The sequence below is a fragment of the Poeciliopsis prolifica genome, unplaced genomic scaffold (assembly GCF_027474105.1).
Source record: "Poeciliopsis prolifica strain line A6 unplaced genomic scaffold, Auburn_PproV2 SCAFFOLD008, whole genome shotgun sequence".
In the NCBI taxonomy this organism is placed as follows: Eukaryota; Metazoa; Chordata; class Actinopteri; order Cyprinodontiformes; family Poeciliidae; genus Poeciliopsis; species Poeciliopsis prolifica.
The window spans coordinates 2,196,652-2,212,399 of NW_026562383.1; the positions used below are offsets into that span (position 1 = coordinate 2,196,652).

Sequence of the window (15,748 nt, forward strand, 5' to 3'; positions counted from 1 at the left end):
TTGACTGGTTCTGTTCTAGAGATGAGCAGAGGGACAGCAGACACACAAGGTCAAATGTTCAGCTAATTATTAATGTTAATATACTATTGGATGTTAATAGGCTATTAATATTAATTAATGGTGACATTGCTGGGTTATTTCTTGGTGGCTCTTGGCTGAAAATGTGCCCATCTAAAACAGTATATGGCTCTGCAGTAAGTTTTATTTAAAAAATATAAATATACATTTTTTATATATTTGCTGAAGCAGTAACCATGTCATGACAGCATGTTGAGACAGTAAATCTAAAAAAAGAAAACCAATCAGAGCCAGGAGGCGGGTCCTAGTGCTGTCAATCAGCATGGTGAACACGCCATCTCCCCTCATGCTCTCTGCAGGAATGAACAAATTCATATTGCAAAAAAACAAAAATAAAACTTTGCTATGTTTCCAGGGAATTTTATTCCAAAGTTCAGTCACCTCAGGAAGACATCTTTTTATAATATTTCTTCTACCTTTGGTAAAATATGCAATATTTCAGTACAAAAACTAAGATTTAAAATAGAGCTTGAAACGGATTTCCCCACTTGTCCTGAGCCTTCGTCTGGGCGCTGGAGACATGAAGAAGGAAAGTTTGAGGAGTTGAAACCTCCAAGGAAGAGGAAGCAGACGACAACGTGGGATAATTACGTCTCACAAAATGAAAAGTCACTATTGAACGTTCCACAGCCGTCGTATCCATGCTGACAGCGCGATGATGCGAAGACCGCACCGCTCTGAAGTTTCAAACTGTAGAGCTGCACAGGCAGGAGAGACGCTCACTGCCACAGAGTGGGGTTAACGCTGCTGCCGCCTCTTCCGGTGCTGCCGCCGCCCCACGTCCTCAAAGGGCCCAACAGGGGGGTCAGGAGTCACCAACCCGTCGGTCATCTTCTGGTAGACCAGGGTGGAGTCGGACGCCACGGCACACAGCAGCAGAGGGAAGCCCCGGTCCAGCGCCTGGCGGATGCTGCTCAGCAGAGAGGGAGAAGCTGAGTTAACAGGAGGGAGGCGAGGAGAGGTGGAGCGGAGCGGTTCTGCTGCGGATCGGACCTCCTGTGGCTCAGAGATCGGTGAACTGGCAGCGGCAGGACGGTGTGGACCGGACCCCCATCCTTCTCCTGGGCCTCCAGCAGAACCGCCTGCAGGTCGGGAATTTTCACACAGGAGACCTCCTTCCACCGACGCACTGCAGAGCACAAACACACAGCCTGCTGACATTAATATGGTCCAAATCAAGACTTTCGGGGGAGAGGGGGGGTTCAGCATGTCTAAAACTATGAGTGTACTGATAAATGGGTCCAGATTTTCTTAATTTCTTCATGTGAAGACAATCTTATCTACCTCAGTAAAGGTCCAAAAATCAACCACTGTCCTCTTCTGCTCTGCTGTGAGACAGGTCTGACTGACAGTCATGTCTGCACATCAATAATCAACTTGTTGTCAACTCAGTGATTGTCTTGCTGTATTTAGCCACATTGAAGACACACACACAGAAAAGGAATGGGCCAAAATCGGAATCGGAAGATCGGGAATCAGCGATGGGCCAGATCTGACATCGGTGCTGGTGGCTGTTCATTCTTAACAAGGTTAAGAAATGAGCTGCTTTTGGTTTGTTTGTTTGTTTGTTTTGGGTTTTTTTAGTCCAACAATAAACCCAGAATCCACAAAAGTTATGGATGGATGGATGGATAAATCAAAGGGTCGGATGGATAAACAAACATGTGGGTTAAAGGGTAGATCAATAGACATTGATGGATGGATGAACAGAAGGACGAACTTGAGGATGAATTGGCAACTTTTAGACTGTGGTGCCGGTAACCCTGGTGATCAAACATGGCGTCCAACTCACCCTCAGTCAGATCCATATAGACCAGAAAAGCCGCGTGGATCTGCTCACTGTCCCCCACCTGCAGCTCTTTCATCTGCTGGAGCTGAAAAACGGAAACCAATCAGTGTGAGGGTCCGACAGAGCGCTGCGCCCCCGGCCAGGCTTCCTGTCCCTCACCGCGGGATGCCGCAGGATCCAGTTGGCCTCCGCTCCGTCTGATGCTCCGGACATTTTACACTCAACGCACCTGCAGGTAAAACACAGCAGGTCCCAGATCTGCCTAGCGAGGCATGGCTGATGTTTTCAGATTTACCGGCGTTCTGCAGCAAAATTAGTCCGGGTGGAAACACATCATTCCTTCTGTTCCGTTCCGTACACCGGTTTAAAAAAAAAAAAAAAACTAAATGTGAAGCAGTGACTTCCTGAACTCAGTTATCACTGATTCAGCTCTTTTGTATGGAGTCCCCGGCGTGCCATTGTTGTCAGCCCTTCTTTTTGACAAAACAAATAAATAAATAATTAGTTTGTGTGTGTGCGTGTGTGTGTGTGTGTGTGTTTGTGTGTGTGTGTGTGTGGTGTGTGTGTGTGTGTGTGTGTGTGTGTGTGTGTGTGTGTGTGGTGTGTGTGTGTGTGTGTGTGTGTGTGTGTGTTGCTTTGATGGGGCACAAAGCAAATGAATTCAGGAGCAGGATCTTGTTTAAATCAAAACTTATTTAAAACAAGAAAATCTTCTTTTACCAAGAGTTTTAAGATTGATCTCTCATTAAAACCAAAATATCTTCTCTTTTAAACAAAGTCAGGAGGAGGAGGGTAAGAAGAGCCTCTCTATGTCTTCTTAAGGAGTCGTAACATGTCAGAGGAGTGTATTTTGAGATCCCGTTAAAATGATCAATTTTCTGACTGTAGTGAAATAATTATATAATAATATAATAATTATAAGTGAAATAATCTTCCAATAGTACATGTAATTATTTCGCTATTATTTACTTAAAACAAGCTCCTGTGTCTTGCTGACATGTTTGTTTTGAGTGAGGTTTGATTTATTTCAAGTGTATAATAATGTTTGCACTGGAAACCCGATCAAAAATACTTGATACGATTTTGATTTTGCAGCGTATAGAACTGGTTTTAACAAGAAACTAAATTCAGGAGCAACGAGGATTTATTGTCCAAGTTCTGGCAATTAAATGCTTCTTTACAAACGAAAAAATTATGAAAACACACACACACACACACACACACACACACACACACACACACACACACACACACACACACACACACACACACACACACACACAGAAACACAACAGAACAACATGTCAGTCCAAATATTAACTAAGCCAAAGAGCCACTTGTAATCTGCTGATGTAACCAAGCAAATGAAAACTTTGATCAATATGGCTGAAGCTGAAACTCCAACACCGTCATTTTTAACTCATTGTTAAACTAAAAGGTAAAGCATTCAATTGATTCAATTACTTACAGTTTATGTGCCAGCATAAATCATCATAAGAAAGTTGATTTATTATTATCTCATTTGGTAGAAATGATGAGATCCACAGCAGCACTGCCCCCTGCTGGCCCCCTGCCTGGGATCAAAATTAGTTTGATGATCTTAAACATTTTAGCACTCGGGGGAAAAAAGCGAAAAACAAACAGAATTGTAAGTGTATTAACGACACACAAAAGTAAGTTATTGTTGCAATGACAAAAACAAAAGGTAAAAGGTTTTTATTGTTTTGCTCATTTCAGACCCGCAGATCTTCACCAGCTGTAACAGTAAAACAGCTCATACAGATTATGCATACAGAACATCAGCAGCTCGTGTCCATTCAGGTCTTTTACTGGAAGCTGCTCGTAATGAAAATGGCTGTGGCGCAGCGCCCCTTGTGGAGGGCAGCAGGCATTGCAGCCTGTTTGTGTCCTAGAGGCTGATGTCACGTCGCGTGTCCCTGTGTTTTTTTTTTTTCTTCTCCTCCTTTCTAACTGAGCTCTCTCAGAGCCTCCAGAGTTATAAAGTATCAGTGATGATTTTTCTGTTCGCTCTGAACGGCGACAGGAAGCGACAACAAGGATCCTCACTGAGTCTAACATTCTGGACGGTGAGGAACTTTTCCCAGCGGACGTTTGATGTCGCCATGTTTTTCTATATGATTTTTTTTTTTTTGGAACCTTTTTTTTGCCTTTGTTGTCACAACAACCAGTGAGCCCAGCTTCCTCTGCAACACAGACATGTTTTTTTGTTGTTGTTAATTTGCTTTGTTTTTTTGTTTTTTTGTTTGTTTTCTTCTTTTTTCTCTTGTTTTTTTTCTTTTTATTACACAGAATGTTAATCGTCATTAAGTTAGAAGGCCTACGCCGTATCCCATGCTGTATGGAGGTCCAAAAGGGTCAAAAATAACTATATCTGCATCTTGAAATAAACACATTAAATGACTTTTTAAATGAGCTAATATGCACTTTAAATGGTGAAATTAAAAAAATTGAATTATTTTTAGATGAAAAATGTATATATTTTTTTAAATACACAGAATTATTTGAATCTGTAAGTATTTTTAAATGAATAGAGGGGAATGAGATAGTAATTGCAGGAACATAATCCCAAGGTGGGAGTGTCATGCTGTCGGGGAAACGTGACACAGTTAAGATAGGTGTGCTTCTCAGAATTGGAATGGAAAGGTTGTAATGTGCCATGAAATCCAAGTCGCGGTGCCGTGCACACGACAGAGCACATCTCCAGCAGAAGACGAATAACAACGCTTGTTTTTAAAGAACATGGTGAGGAGAGATTTGTCCTTGTACAATTATAATTCATCTCTCAGGGAAGACAAGGATTCAGACTCTGGCTTCTTTTGGTTCTTTTTATCTCTCTTCAGTTCGACGTCGCCCCCTATGCCGCTGGAGTGAGAACTGCACCTCTTAGTGAAACAGTTCTTCTGACGGAGAGAAAATAGGATGGAAAAACGGGCAAGCTTGTCAAAGTTTTGTAAATGTTACAAAACTTTGACATTAACAATAACACAATAACATTGTACTGCTAAACCTTGGTCATTTTAAGCATTTGTTTGTGCAACATTTTTTGCAAACTGGAGAGGTTTTTAGTCAAATTTTAAGATGTAGGCTTCTGAGGCTGAAGAACTCGTCATTAGAAAATTATTTAAGAAATAATTTTTTTCTTAATTTCATACAACCTTAAGTTTTTCTGTGTTTATTATGCAGTACATTAATGGTCTTTATCAGCCTGAGCAAAAGGAAACAAACAACAAGCTCTGAATGTCAGACTTTTTATTTAAAAAAAAAAAAAAAAGAAATAGTAAAACAAACATTGAAACAGTGTACTATTAGTACAGTCCCATATGACAAAATGAGTTATGAAAACAAACCACATAAATGATGCGTCTTTGATATGTAATAAATTAATCAGCAAAAGTAATAAAATGCTTATACATCGGTGCTGCACAGGAAAATTTTGAAACTCCAATGCTTACAATTTTAAGACACCTGAGAATATAAATATTTTTAAAAAAAACAGCCGTTTGCAGCTATTATTTAATTATACAGTTCTTCCAAATGATCTTAACTAAAGCTTTAATAGGAGAGCTTTTTAAAAAAAACAAAAACAAAAAAACAACATTGTAGAAAAATGAGAAATCATAAAACATAAAAATACAGCACATCCACTTCCTGTACAGTGTGCATAACTGAATTAGTGTGGTTGAGATATTGTTGCCCCTCAAAGCAGAAAAGAAAACAATAATATAAAACAAAGAGATTCATCCAAACTGGATAATGTTCTTCTACAAAACTGAGACTTTGTGTTCTGATCATTTCCCCTTTCAGGTCACTGCATTAACCAGCAGTTGGCTTAAACCCTTTATTAGAAAAAAAAACCCTGCTGTAACCAAAGCCGAAAGGAAGTTGAAAGATTTATCTGTTTGAAAGGACTTCAGCAAACCTCGGAAAACTAGAGGCTAAAAGAAAAGCTGGGAATTTTGGGTTGGAGGGAATCTGCACCGACGCTGCAAAACAAAGTAAACCTGTGAGGTATGTTCTTGTGATTTTATAGCTATGAGAGTCAGCTGACTCGTCCACCTGTCATGAGAGACAGAAGGACATCTGAAAACAGAAGTAGATTGTGTTTGTTCCTTTTGTTTTAAACAGTCCGTGTGGTCGTAGGTTACTGCCAGCAGCAAACCTCCTTCAGAAAAAAAAGTGTATAAAAATATCAGTGTTGCTTTGTTTGTTTTTTTTTACTTCAATGGGCTCCCACTGACACGGACCGACATTGAACTGCTGCCGTTTGTGAAAAACAGAGAGGAAGACATCTTGAATCGGAAGAGATTACGTCGGAGGACGAAGGAACAACAATCATCTACAAAAGAAATTCCACAAGAAGAAATGGCCTGGATAACTAAGTTAGACTAAAACAAAAAAGAAAAACAACAAGAATAATAAAAGCAACTACCCGGTTCGTTTATCTTGCTTTTTAAAGCAAATGGGGAAAAGGCAGTTTTATTCTCTTTTTATACAAACCATTTCTTATAAACATTAGCAAAGTCTCCACAGTGCGTGCTAGTAGAGACTCAGTCACAGTGCAAGCCATTCCACTCTTCAGCCATGTGCATCTTTCAGGGAACAAAGAAAGTGCCATCTTGCATGTTTCTGATGGAATATCCACCTTTGTGATGATGCAGCTGTAAACACGGTGAATAAGTAGTCATGACGATGCTTAAGGCTTTCAAACGTCTCTCAATAGAAGTGGTCGCTGAGACAAAAGGAATGTGGGATAAAGAGTGTGGGGATCACTGACACAAGACACAAACTGGCTTCTTAAGTACGTGGCCGGGTTTGGTACCAGAAAGGATACTGGTACTAAAGTCCGCTTTTCAGAATGACTAAACTTTTCAGTAGCGAACATTTTTCGGTAAAAAGCCCCTTACTTGTGATGCAACAGGAAGTGGTGCAGTGAACCTGTTTTCTCCAAGCTTCCACAGCTACAATAAAACGCCCAACCACAAGGTAGCACCATTCACACGAAAAAGCCAAATCTCGAGCAGAAGAAGAACAACGACGCTTGTTTTTCAGGAACGGAGCGAAGAGAAAATTGTCATTTTCCCCGTGGGGATAATTCATCTCACAGGGAGGAGGATACATCAAGTCTAGCTTCGTTCACTTCCTTTTTTTTTGTTTTTTGTCTCTTCTCAGCTCTACGTCGCCCTCTTGAGGCTTTAGTGAAAACTGTGGACCTCGGACTAAAACACCTGTTCAGATGGAGTATGAAAAAAAGGGGGACGTGCTCAAAGCATTTTAAATATTACAGAAAACATTGATGTAACTGTATATTTCAATAATTAATACAATACTTTGGTCATTTTTAGTCTTTACTTAAAGATTTAATCCCGGCTCCTTCTCATTCCTGAATGATTTGCTTTTCTTACTCGTGTTTTGGAGGGTTTTATGCGACAAGTTTTCAACGTTTTATTTGGTACATGTTTTCATTTGACAAAAATGGTTCTGGGTTTCTTTTGCCGCTTCGCCATTTTGTTCCCTGACACAACAGCCAGGAATTACAGTTCCTATCCCTCTACTTATAGTTGCAGTGGGTTTATGATAATTTGTGCTTTGACTCATAAAAAGTAAAATTAATGTAACTCAAAATGGATCATATGCTAATTAATGTGCTCAGTGCACAAAGTAAACTAGTAGCAACTTCATGCTGATAAATAACATGTATTGTACCCACAAAACCTGTTTTTCCCTACCAGTTATAACTGCTATCTATGGAGGAGGATCAGGGCCTCTGGGAAATAATAATAATAATGATGAATGAAAATCCGACTTTAATCCCAAAATTCCAACTTTATTCTCAAAACTCTGACTTTATGAATCGTTTTTTTGTGTGCCAGTAGCCATAATATTCTTCCACATATCAGTGAATGTCTGGCTGTAGCAGTGCAGCAATGAACTGCATGTTCTTTCTTCTCCACTGAAATTTTGACTGAAGAGCGATGAAAACTGTTACTGTGCATAATGACAAAGCAGCAAAGCAAGCAGAACCAAACTGAATTTATTAGTTTAATGAAAGCTGCTTTCACTTTAGTTTTCCTTCAGGTCTGACAATGTAGCAGTCAGAATTGTTGGCTGCTTTCGTTTGATCGAGTGATGGCAGCCGTGTTTTGTTTGCATCTTATTACAAAAAAAAAACTGTTGCAATCAGATTATTCTTCCAGTGCGACCTGTACGACTTGTTTATCTGCATCGGAGATGAAGAAGAAGGAGAGGGGGGGGGGAAAAAAACTCCATCTGGCACACCTGATCCCACGCACTTCCACACATTCTGCCATCTGGCCCGACAAAGCCAGAGGATCGAATGCTTTTAATCTGAAGGCAGCACCGAGCTAAACACACAACCATTCTCTTCCACGCCTAGAAAAGTAAAAAAAAAAAAGTCCAACTTTTACACACGCACACGCTTACAATTTCAATCACTACCCTTTCAAAATATACAGAGAAGAAAAAAGGGAAAACAAAACTCACACACCAACTCTCACTGGCAACGCCAACCTATCTAGCATAATATTACCCCTAATATAAGGACTACATGTATCATTTCTGCTGCTAGTAGCATTACCATTTATTCTACATTAAAAGCTTAAAGCTTATATACAATTGCATCAATATTAGACATAACACTGTTGCGTATTATGTGAAGATAATGATTCTAGCCTTCAGAGTGGTGTGCAAACTGCTTGTCTACAGAGAGGTGTGTTCAGCTTCCCGACCAAACGATGCGATCGGATGGAAATATAGGCAAGATATTCCACATATAGTCACTAATAATGAATAAACGTGAATGGTTCATCGCTAGGACTCAAAAAAAGCAAAGCAACAGCAAAAATGAAAAAAAAAAAAGTTCTAGTCACCGTTCGGCTATCTAATATCACAAACTTAACGCTTAGCCCTAAGGATGAACCATGAGAAACCAGTGAAAATCTGAATGAGGAGAAGCTTGAACATCATCTTTTTTTTTCTTTTACAGAAATGAAAGAAAATGTGAAAAATCCCTGCAACTTGCAAAAAAGTGTTTGAATATGAGATGTTAGGATTCTGAGTTCTGTATGGCTTAGGATGCACTCCACCGTTCTGGTTGAAGCTAAAGAGAAAGCATCAGGACTGAAACTGATTGTGCTGCCGTGAACCTGCGTTAAACAATGAGGTATTCTGTGAGTTGTGAGTTTTTTTTCTTTAGTTTTTTTTTTTGGTTAGAAAAGGTGAAATCAGTATTAATATGTTGGAGGCAAGCTTCAGGAATGTTTCTTGGTATGACTGAATTTCACAGGCATTTTGTACCTTTAAATTTCAGGGTGGTGGTGAGGAACCAATTATGTTCTGGAGAAAATTCTTCCGTCTATCGTTCTGTGGTGAATCTCTAAAAGCACTTCCTTTTTTGTTCTTGCATATGTTCAGTTTTACGCAGCGCTGCGTAATTTCTACTCACCGGAAGTAAAGCTCTAACACCTCAGAAGGCTCAGTCCAATCTGCTGTTCTGTAAACTTCTATACACGCGTGTGCAAGCGGAAGAGCACTAGGTCCGAAGAGTTCATTTTTTGGGGGAAGTGAGGATTGAAATGGGGAGATTTCTTAGATGTTCACCTCTTCCTTGCGTTTGTGTGCATGTGTGTTTTGGAGTACAGCCCAGTGGATTTGATAGTAGCTGGTTGACTTTGAAACGGACATCACCTAAGTGCCCTCCTAGGTGTGGGCGGGTTGGCGGGAAGACGCGGGCGTGGCCTTGCAGCGAGCCAGCAAGGAGGGCTGGAAGTCAGGGTGGCGGCGGGCGTGCTTAATCAGGTGGTCGCTGCGCATGAAGCGCTTGTCGCACAGCGGGCACAGGAAGCGCTTCTCCCCTGTGTGGGTGCGGGTGTGGCGGGCGAGCTCGTCGGAGCGGGCGAACTTCTTCTCGCACTTGGGCCAGGTGCAGGGGAAAGGCCTCTCACCTGCAGCGGAGAGAAAAGAACCGGTAGACATTGGTAGTTTAGCTCCAATGTTACAACACAGATTAACATTCAGTTACATACATTCTTATTTACTCTTAAGTCATAAAACTATGCATGACACATGCACCAAGAAATCAGTTTGCAGCTTTTTCTTCATGTGTCCTGCCTCAACATTCCAGGCATACGATATGCTGGTTGCCTCCATTGCCATGGCCACTTTGGTCAATAACAAGGACATTAACAACAAGGCTTCATCGTTGGATGAGTGATTTTAATCATCCAGATTTGATCCTGGCATCAAAGTAGACAGGTTGCATAATGATATATGAACCTGTTTTGTATGAGGTTCAGTCTTCTGTCTTTTGATAATGTGAACTTGTATGGATGGGATGTGACTGTGTTAATTTGTCGTCTGGAATTGACATGAGACTAAACTACTTAGAAGAGGATAAACCTTATAGCACTCAGTAGCAGCAGGGGTCCAGTGGCCTCATCTTCCCTCACCTACAGAAACCGAGTAGAGGGAACCCCGCAAATACCCCCAGTCTCTGGTCGGAGACCAGCAATCCACAGCGTACCTAGAAAGACTGAGGAAGTAAGGGGAACCCTGTTATCCCACCCCGTTGAACAGCGCCCAGGGACAACAAGGGGCTGGGCCATCCTCTGGGATCCAATTCAAGCAGGACCAGAATATCCTTATCATCGTGGAGCGAGCCACTCCGCCAGAGACTGTGAGGTTGTTCACACCAACCAGCGCAGACATAAGGAAGCAACAGAGAGAGGCCATTCCACCATCCCACACCCAACTTTCCCCGTATGTGATATGTTTGCGTTACTGTGAATAATGATACATATAAATATGTAAAGTCTACAATATATTGAAATCAGGGTGTAAGGTGGTGTTTGGGAGACTCCACTGCTAGATGAAAGTAGGGCCTTCCCCACCTCAGCCCTTTTCTTAAATGCATTAAAACTGGGGTGTAGGATAAGGTTGGCCATTTTCATTATTGGTGGGACATCAATTTGTACCTTCTTTAGAGCCATTGAGATAAAACGCCTCAGGAGATATTTGGAAATGCGGAAACTGAGGTTTATAGCAAGTAATGCTAACCATGCTCACTGTGCTAACAGTCATACAGCTTGCTCAAGCAGTGGTCTCAAGTTCCACTTCTTCAGGGTGGGTGTCGTTTAACTTTGAGGTGTCCCTTAGCTTTGAAACACTTTAATCAAAAGATTAGATCGTTAGCAAGACTTTGAGAAACCTACTGCCATTTTACTGAGGTGTGCTGGTCAGGAAACATCTAAACAATCGGGACATAGTTCATGAGGACTCTGAGTTTGAAGCTGGGTCTTCATCAAAACAAATACCTCTGCCACATCATTTAAAAAATAAATAATTTTGTACACACAGGAAAGGTGTCAGAAAAGTTTTCATCCACCTAAGCCCTCATAAATTCACCTCTGAACATGCCAAACCTATAGGGGGCACTGTAGCTCAAAGTCAATCAGATTGTTTCAGAACAAATACAACTTCCTATTAGGAATTAAACATGGTGCCAGGAGGTTCATTTGTGTAGACAGATAGAGAGATTTACCTACTTTTAAATAGTAGGAGTATTAAAATATAAAGTTATTAAAACTCAAGACGATGTCGATTAGGAATTATGTCAAAGCAAGTATGTAGACATACTGGCGCATTATTTGTCACAGACTGCATTGCATGGAACTCTCAATCTCCTTTTTCGCCATGTGCACACGCAATCACAAATGAAGGAACAGCAGCATTAAATGACATTCTAACATTGACTCACCTATTGAAAAAACTATTACCAAAATTTCAGATGAAGAAAATCAGTGTTAGCTGATCTCAACTGTCTTAAATATTTTAATGAACATTTGAGCAATTATTAAGCTGTATTCTAAAATAAAACGTAAAAATTAAGAGTTGTGCATGTGAGCAGCGTCGATTGAATGGATGAGTAATAATGTGCACAATCCCAACATTATGGGGACATTATTTTACAGAGTAAATACCATTGATGCTAAGCATTGAGTACATCTTATTTTAAGTAATCTGGCTTAGAGCGTAATATATTAATCTTCTCAGGGCAACAATACAGCTTTCTTTATGTCCTTTTTATCACTGTACAATAAAGTATTGTATGGAGGAAAATTAGTGGAAAATCTCCCTGCACGCTGAAAGCAAGCTCAGTTTTAACAAGACGACCCCCATGTGGGGATTCTCTCCTCACGGCCAGCCTCTCCTACGCACGCTGCCATCTTTAATCTCCTGCAGACGTGAGTCAAAGCCACTGGGATCAGTCGTGACGCTCTCTGCTGCCATGTTCACAAAGCCTGACCACGTTGTTGTTGGAGAACTTCCAAGTGTGAGTTCTCTCCACGAAGTTTCCTGCCTCTGATCCACATGTTCGGTTGCTGTTTTATAGCTTAGCTTGGATTTTTGCATAGAGAATATTTATCTTGGAAAGTAATAGGTGCAACCAATGGGGTTCATTGCCCAGGGCGGCACAGACTAAGGGGTGGCACTCAGGAAAAAAAGATGTCAAACCTCAGTGTTGCACAGAAACATGGCTGTACATCACTGATGGACAGGAAGTTAGTGATTCACAGCTTTTGTCTAAGTGCTAAATCAGCACTAAAGGGTTTCGGGAGACTGATGAGATTCTTTGTTTATTACAACTTTATTCTATTTCTGACAACATGAGAAAAAGCTAATCTGTAAATATTTTATGATTTTTTTCCCAGTAAAAATATACGTCTATCCATAACTATTAATATTACATTTCATTTAAAGATGGACAATCTACAGTTCAAACATAAATGTTTCCATTTGATCCGCTGTCCCAGATGTCAGCATAAGCTAATTACATGTGTACAGTACATGTGTAGTGAAATCTAACTTTCAAAAAATGTGCTTTAAGCAGCAAAAAGAAGTAATTCCCACTAGTTTTCTTCTGTTTTTAATGATAAACCAGTCTGTAAAATACTATTTCTGTAAGGAATTAAAGAAAACTCCATTAATTTGATACGAGGTCACATGCTTACATAGTCTGACAAAACCTGGTTTTACCACAGAAATCAAGTTTCCATTTCAGTTTCAAAGCTGTACTTGTAAAAGTAAGGATTGTGTGATTCTACAGCAATTAATGTGTCAGTTTTGATTGACTAAAAGGTCAAGTCAAAGGTCAAGTAAGTTAACTGTCATTTATTCTAAGCAATGCAAAGGTTAGACCATCCACTGTGGTTAAGCCCCACTAGGCCTCACTATCTTTCAGATACGTTAAGAACATTTTGTGGTTTTGCTGCATAACTTTTCACACGTTTCAAGGTAAAATGGAGACGCACAAGTGACCTCACTCAATGTTGAGCCCGCATACAAAATTTTGGCTTTATTCCAACATTTTTCTATCTTTTGTCATTAAATGAGGCCGTAAGTCGTACAGTAAAGTTGTCGTTTCAGCAGGATGGGCTTGTCAGGAGGCGTGTGTCGGTGTTTGGTTATGTGTGTAGTGGGGGGTCAGAAGAGGTTCCCCCCATGGCCATGTTTCTACCACCAGAGCTCTATTTTAATGCCGGATTGCTAAAATGAATAGGTTACAGGGAGAAATGAGGTTTCCATATCCAGACGGGACCTCCTGCGGCTGTTCTGACTAAACCTGTATCAATAATTCAGAATTATAGAGGAGTGATAGGGAGAAAAGAGAGAGAGAGAGACAGAGAGAGGATGGTAAGAGGAAGAGTCGCCCCCATCCTGCACTTGCTGCCAGAAACGTGTCTGCTTCTGAACTCCGTGTCCCCGACGTTAAGGTTTCGTCTTACGTTCATTTCATATGCAAATCCAGCGGGGAGGAAAACTTTCGTCACAGTTTTTAACGTCCAGCCCTGTTCTTTTGTTAGTTTACTTCTTTGTCACCGAGGGGAGTTCGTTTTTTTCCCCTCTCCCTTTCTTTGTGGGGCCACGTTTATCTAACAAACCCAACGAGGATAAAAATGTAAAATAATAAAAAAAAAAAACTAACAAAAAGCCCAGGCTTGCTAATAAAAGTTCGGCACACGAAGCATTTCCTACGCTGTAATTAAGGTGGGCGAGAACAAAAGCAGGGATCCGGGGACACGGTGTGGCTGCATACAGCTAGCTAACACGTCCTGTAAAGTGCTGATGTAACGAAGCGGCTGTCGCGTACCTGTGTGTGTCCGGATGTGAGCCTTCAGGTGCGACGATTTCCCGTAAACTCTGTCGCATCCGTCAAAAGTGCACTGATGTCGCTTGACGGGGGACCGCGGGAGCCCGACTCCCCCGGCCCCTCGGAGGTGCTGCTGCTGGAGATGCTGCTGCTGTCCGGGGACGGGTGTCGCGGAGGGGGTCATGGTCGGGGTGGTGGGGTCGGACAACGTGGTGTACCCGCTCTCCCCACCGCACGAGGAGTTGCTGCTCTCCGAGTAGGCCGACATCGGGCGGAACTTGCTGTGCAGGTCGGTGAGGATCCCGGCCACCGTCATCATGTTGGTTCCCTCCAGCCTCAGCGTCTCTCGAACTTCCCTGTCCTCGCTCGACCCATCGGGCTCCCCGGGGTGAAGGCCCACCGGGGCGGGCTGGCTGGCGGGGGCCACCGGAGTGGGTCTGTGCAGGACGGGACCGCTGGAGATCGAGACGAGACACTCCGCGGCGAAGTAATCAGAAGAAGCAGGCAACGACATCTTTATCTATTTTGGTTTCGGGTTTTTTTTTTTAGTGTATGTATGTGTTTGTCCGCGGGGGGGAAAAAAGAACGAAAAGTCTCGCTAGGAGGGGCAAACTGTGACGTTGGTCTGATCCCGACCTCGTTCTCCTCAAACTCGACGTCCAACCTGCTTCCAGTCGAGAGTTGATGCGGTCAGGCGGCGAGTCAGCAGTTTAAGAGGAAGTTTAAAATAACAGTATCCAGACACGGCTAAAAATATTAATGTTCTACAATCATGCTAATGCCCCGGGCCCAGCGCGCGTGCCCCTCTCCGTCTGACGGTTCATTGTGTCTGAGCCTCGGAGAAAGCCGGTCAACCCACGCCCACGCCCCCCCCCCCCGTCCTCCCCCCCTCCCCTCCTCCCCTCCTCCCCACTCCTCCCTCTCTAGTCCGGACTAGCGGCGCGTTCACGGGAAGTCGGTGAAAACTTTTTCATCTCCCATTAAATGTTAAAATGCTATTAATATATACCCCTGTTTGTTCTAACGTCTCATTGATTGTCGCGTTCAAATTATTTATATTAAAAAGAAAAAACAGCAACAAAAAACGTGGGCATTGTTTGTAATGCGGTTGTTTGTCATGTCATCACTTCATTAAAACTAACGCCATGAAAACATTTTGTTCAACAAAGAAATATTGCATTTGACAGAATGTAAAATGAACCTCCCACACTTTAATATACGAGTGGGGAAAGGATAGTATTTTGATCGTCCTCAGTTGTGGGAAAAAAAAGGGCTGTTTGTGTTTTTCATCGTACGAGAAGGTGACGTGAACCAATACGCACAGTACGGGCGTGGACCACGCTGCTGGCGGGTGGATCGTGGAAAGGAGGTGGCACTCTGGGAGCTTAATGATGGGGAAAGGAGGCTGGGATGAAGCCTGTTGGGTAATTTAGTTTCTTTTTAACCCCCCTCCACATCCACGTCAGAGGACGTGGCTGATTGGCCGAGAGTAGATAAATCCAAAACTCATCACTGTTTTTGACAAGCTTTTTTTTAATTAGGTTTTTGTAACACAATGTAGACTTATTGGGGCTGATGGGGCTGCTGATTGCGTCTGTTTTGTTATCACAGAAAGCTGAGTGTGCGATTTGAGTGTCAAATGTCACCCTGGGTTAGAATGAGAGACTATGAGTGTGAAAACTTTGAGTAAAATA

At 41.9% G+C, this 15,748-nt stretch overlaps 2 protein-coding genes across 2 annotated transcripts; both read right to left on the bottom strand.

Moving 5' to 3' along the window:
* Window positions 1-115: 115 nt before the first annotated feature.
* tsen15 (TSEN15 tRNA splicing endonuclease subunit) lies at window positions 116-2,199 on the bottom strand. The gene is made up of 4 exons (XM_055033160.1): window positions 2,027-2,199; window positions 1,871-1,952; window positions 1,072-1,207; window positions 116-988 (listed from the first exon to the last, which is right to left on the bottom strand). Exons 1-4 carry the CDS (start codon window positions 2,078-2,080, stop codon window positions 817-819), a joined length of 444 nt encoding a protein of 147 aa, XP_054889135.1. The 5' UTR covers window positions 2,081-2,199; the 3' UTR covers window positions 116-816.
* Window positions 2,200-5,122: 2,923 nt separating this feature from the next.
* zgc:153115 (uncharacterized protein LOC768186 homolog) lies at window positions 5,123-14,882 on the bottom strand. The gene is made up of 2 exons (XM_055033199.1): window positions 14,055-14,882; window positions 5,123-9,849 (listed from the first exon to the last, which is right to left on the bottom strand). Exons 1-2 carry the CDS (start codon window positions 14,566-14,568, stop codon window positions 9,605-9,607), a joined length of 759 nt encoding a protein of 252 aa, XP_054889174.1. The 5' UTR covers window positions 14,569-14,882; the 3' UTR covers window positions 5,123-9,604.
* Window positions 14,883-15,748: the final 866 nt, after the last annotated feature.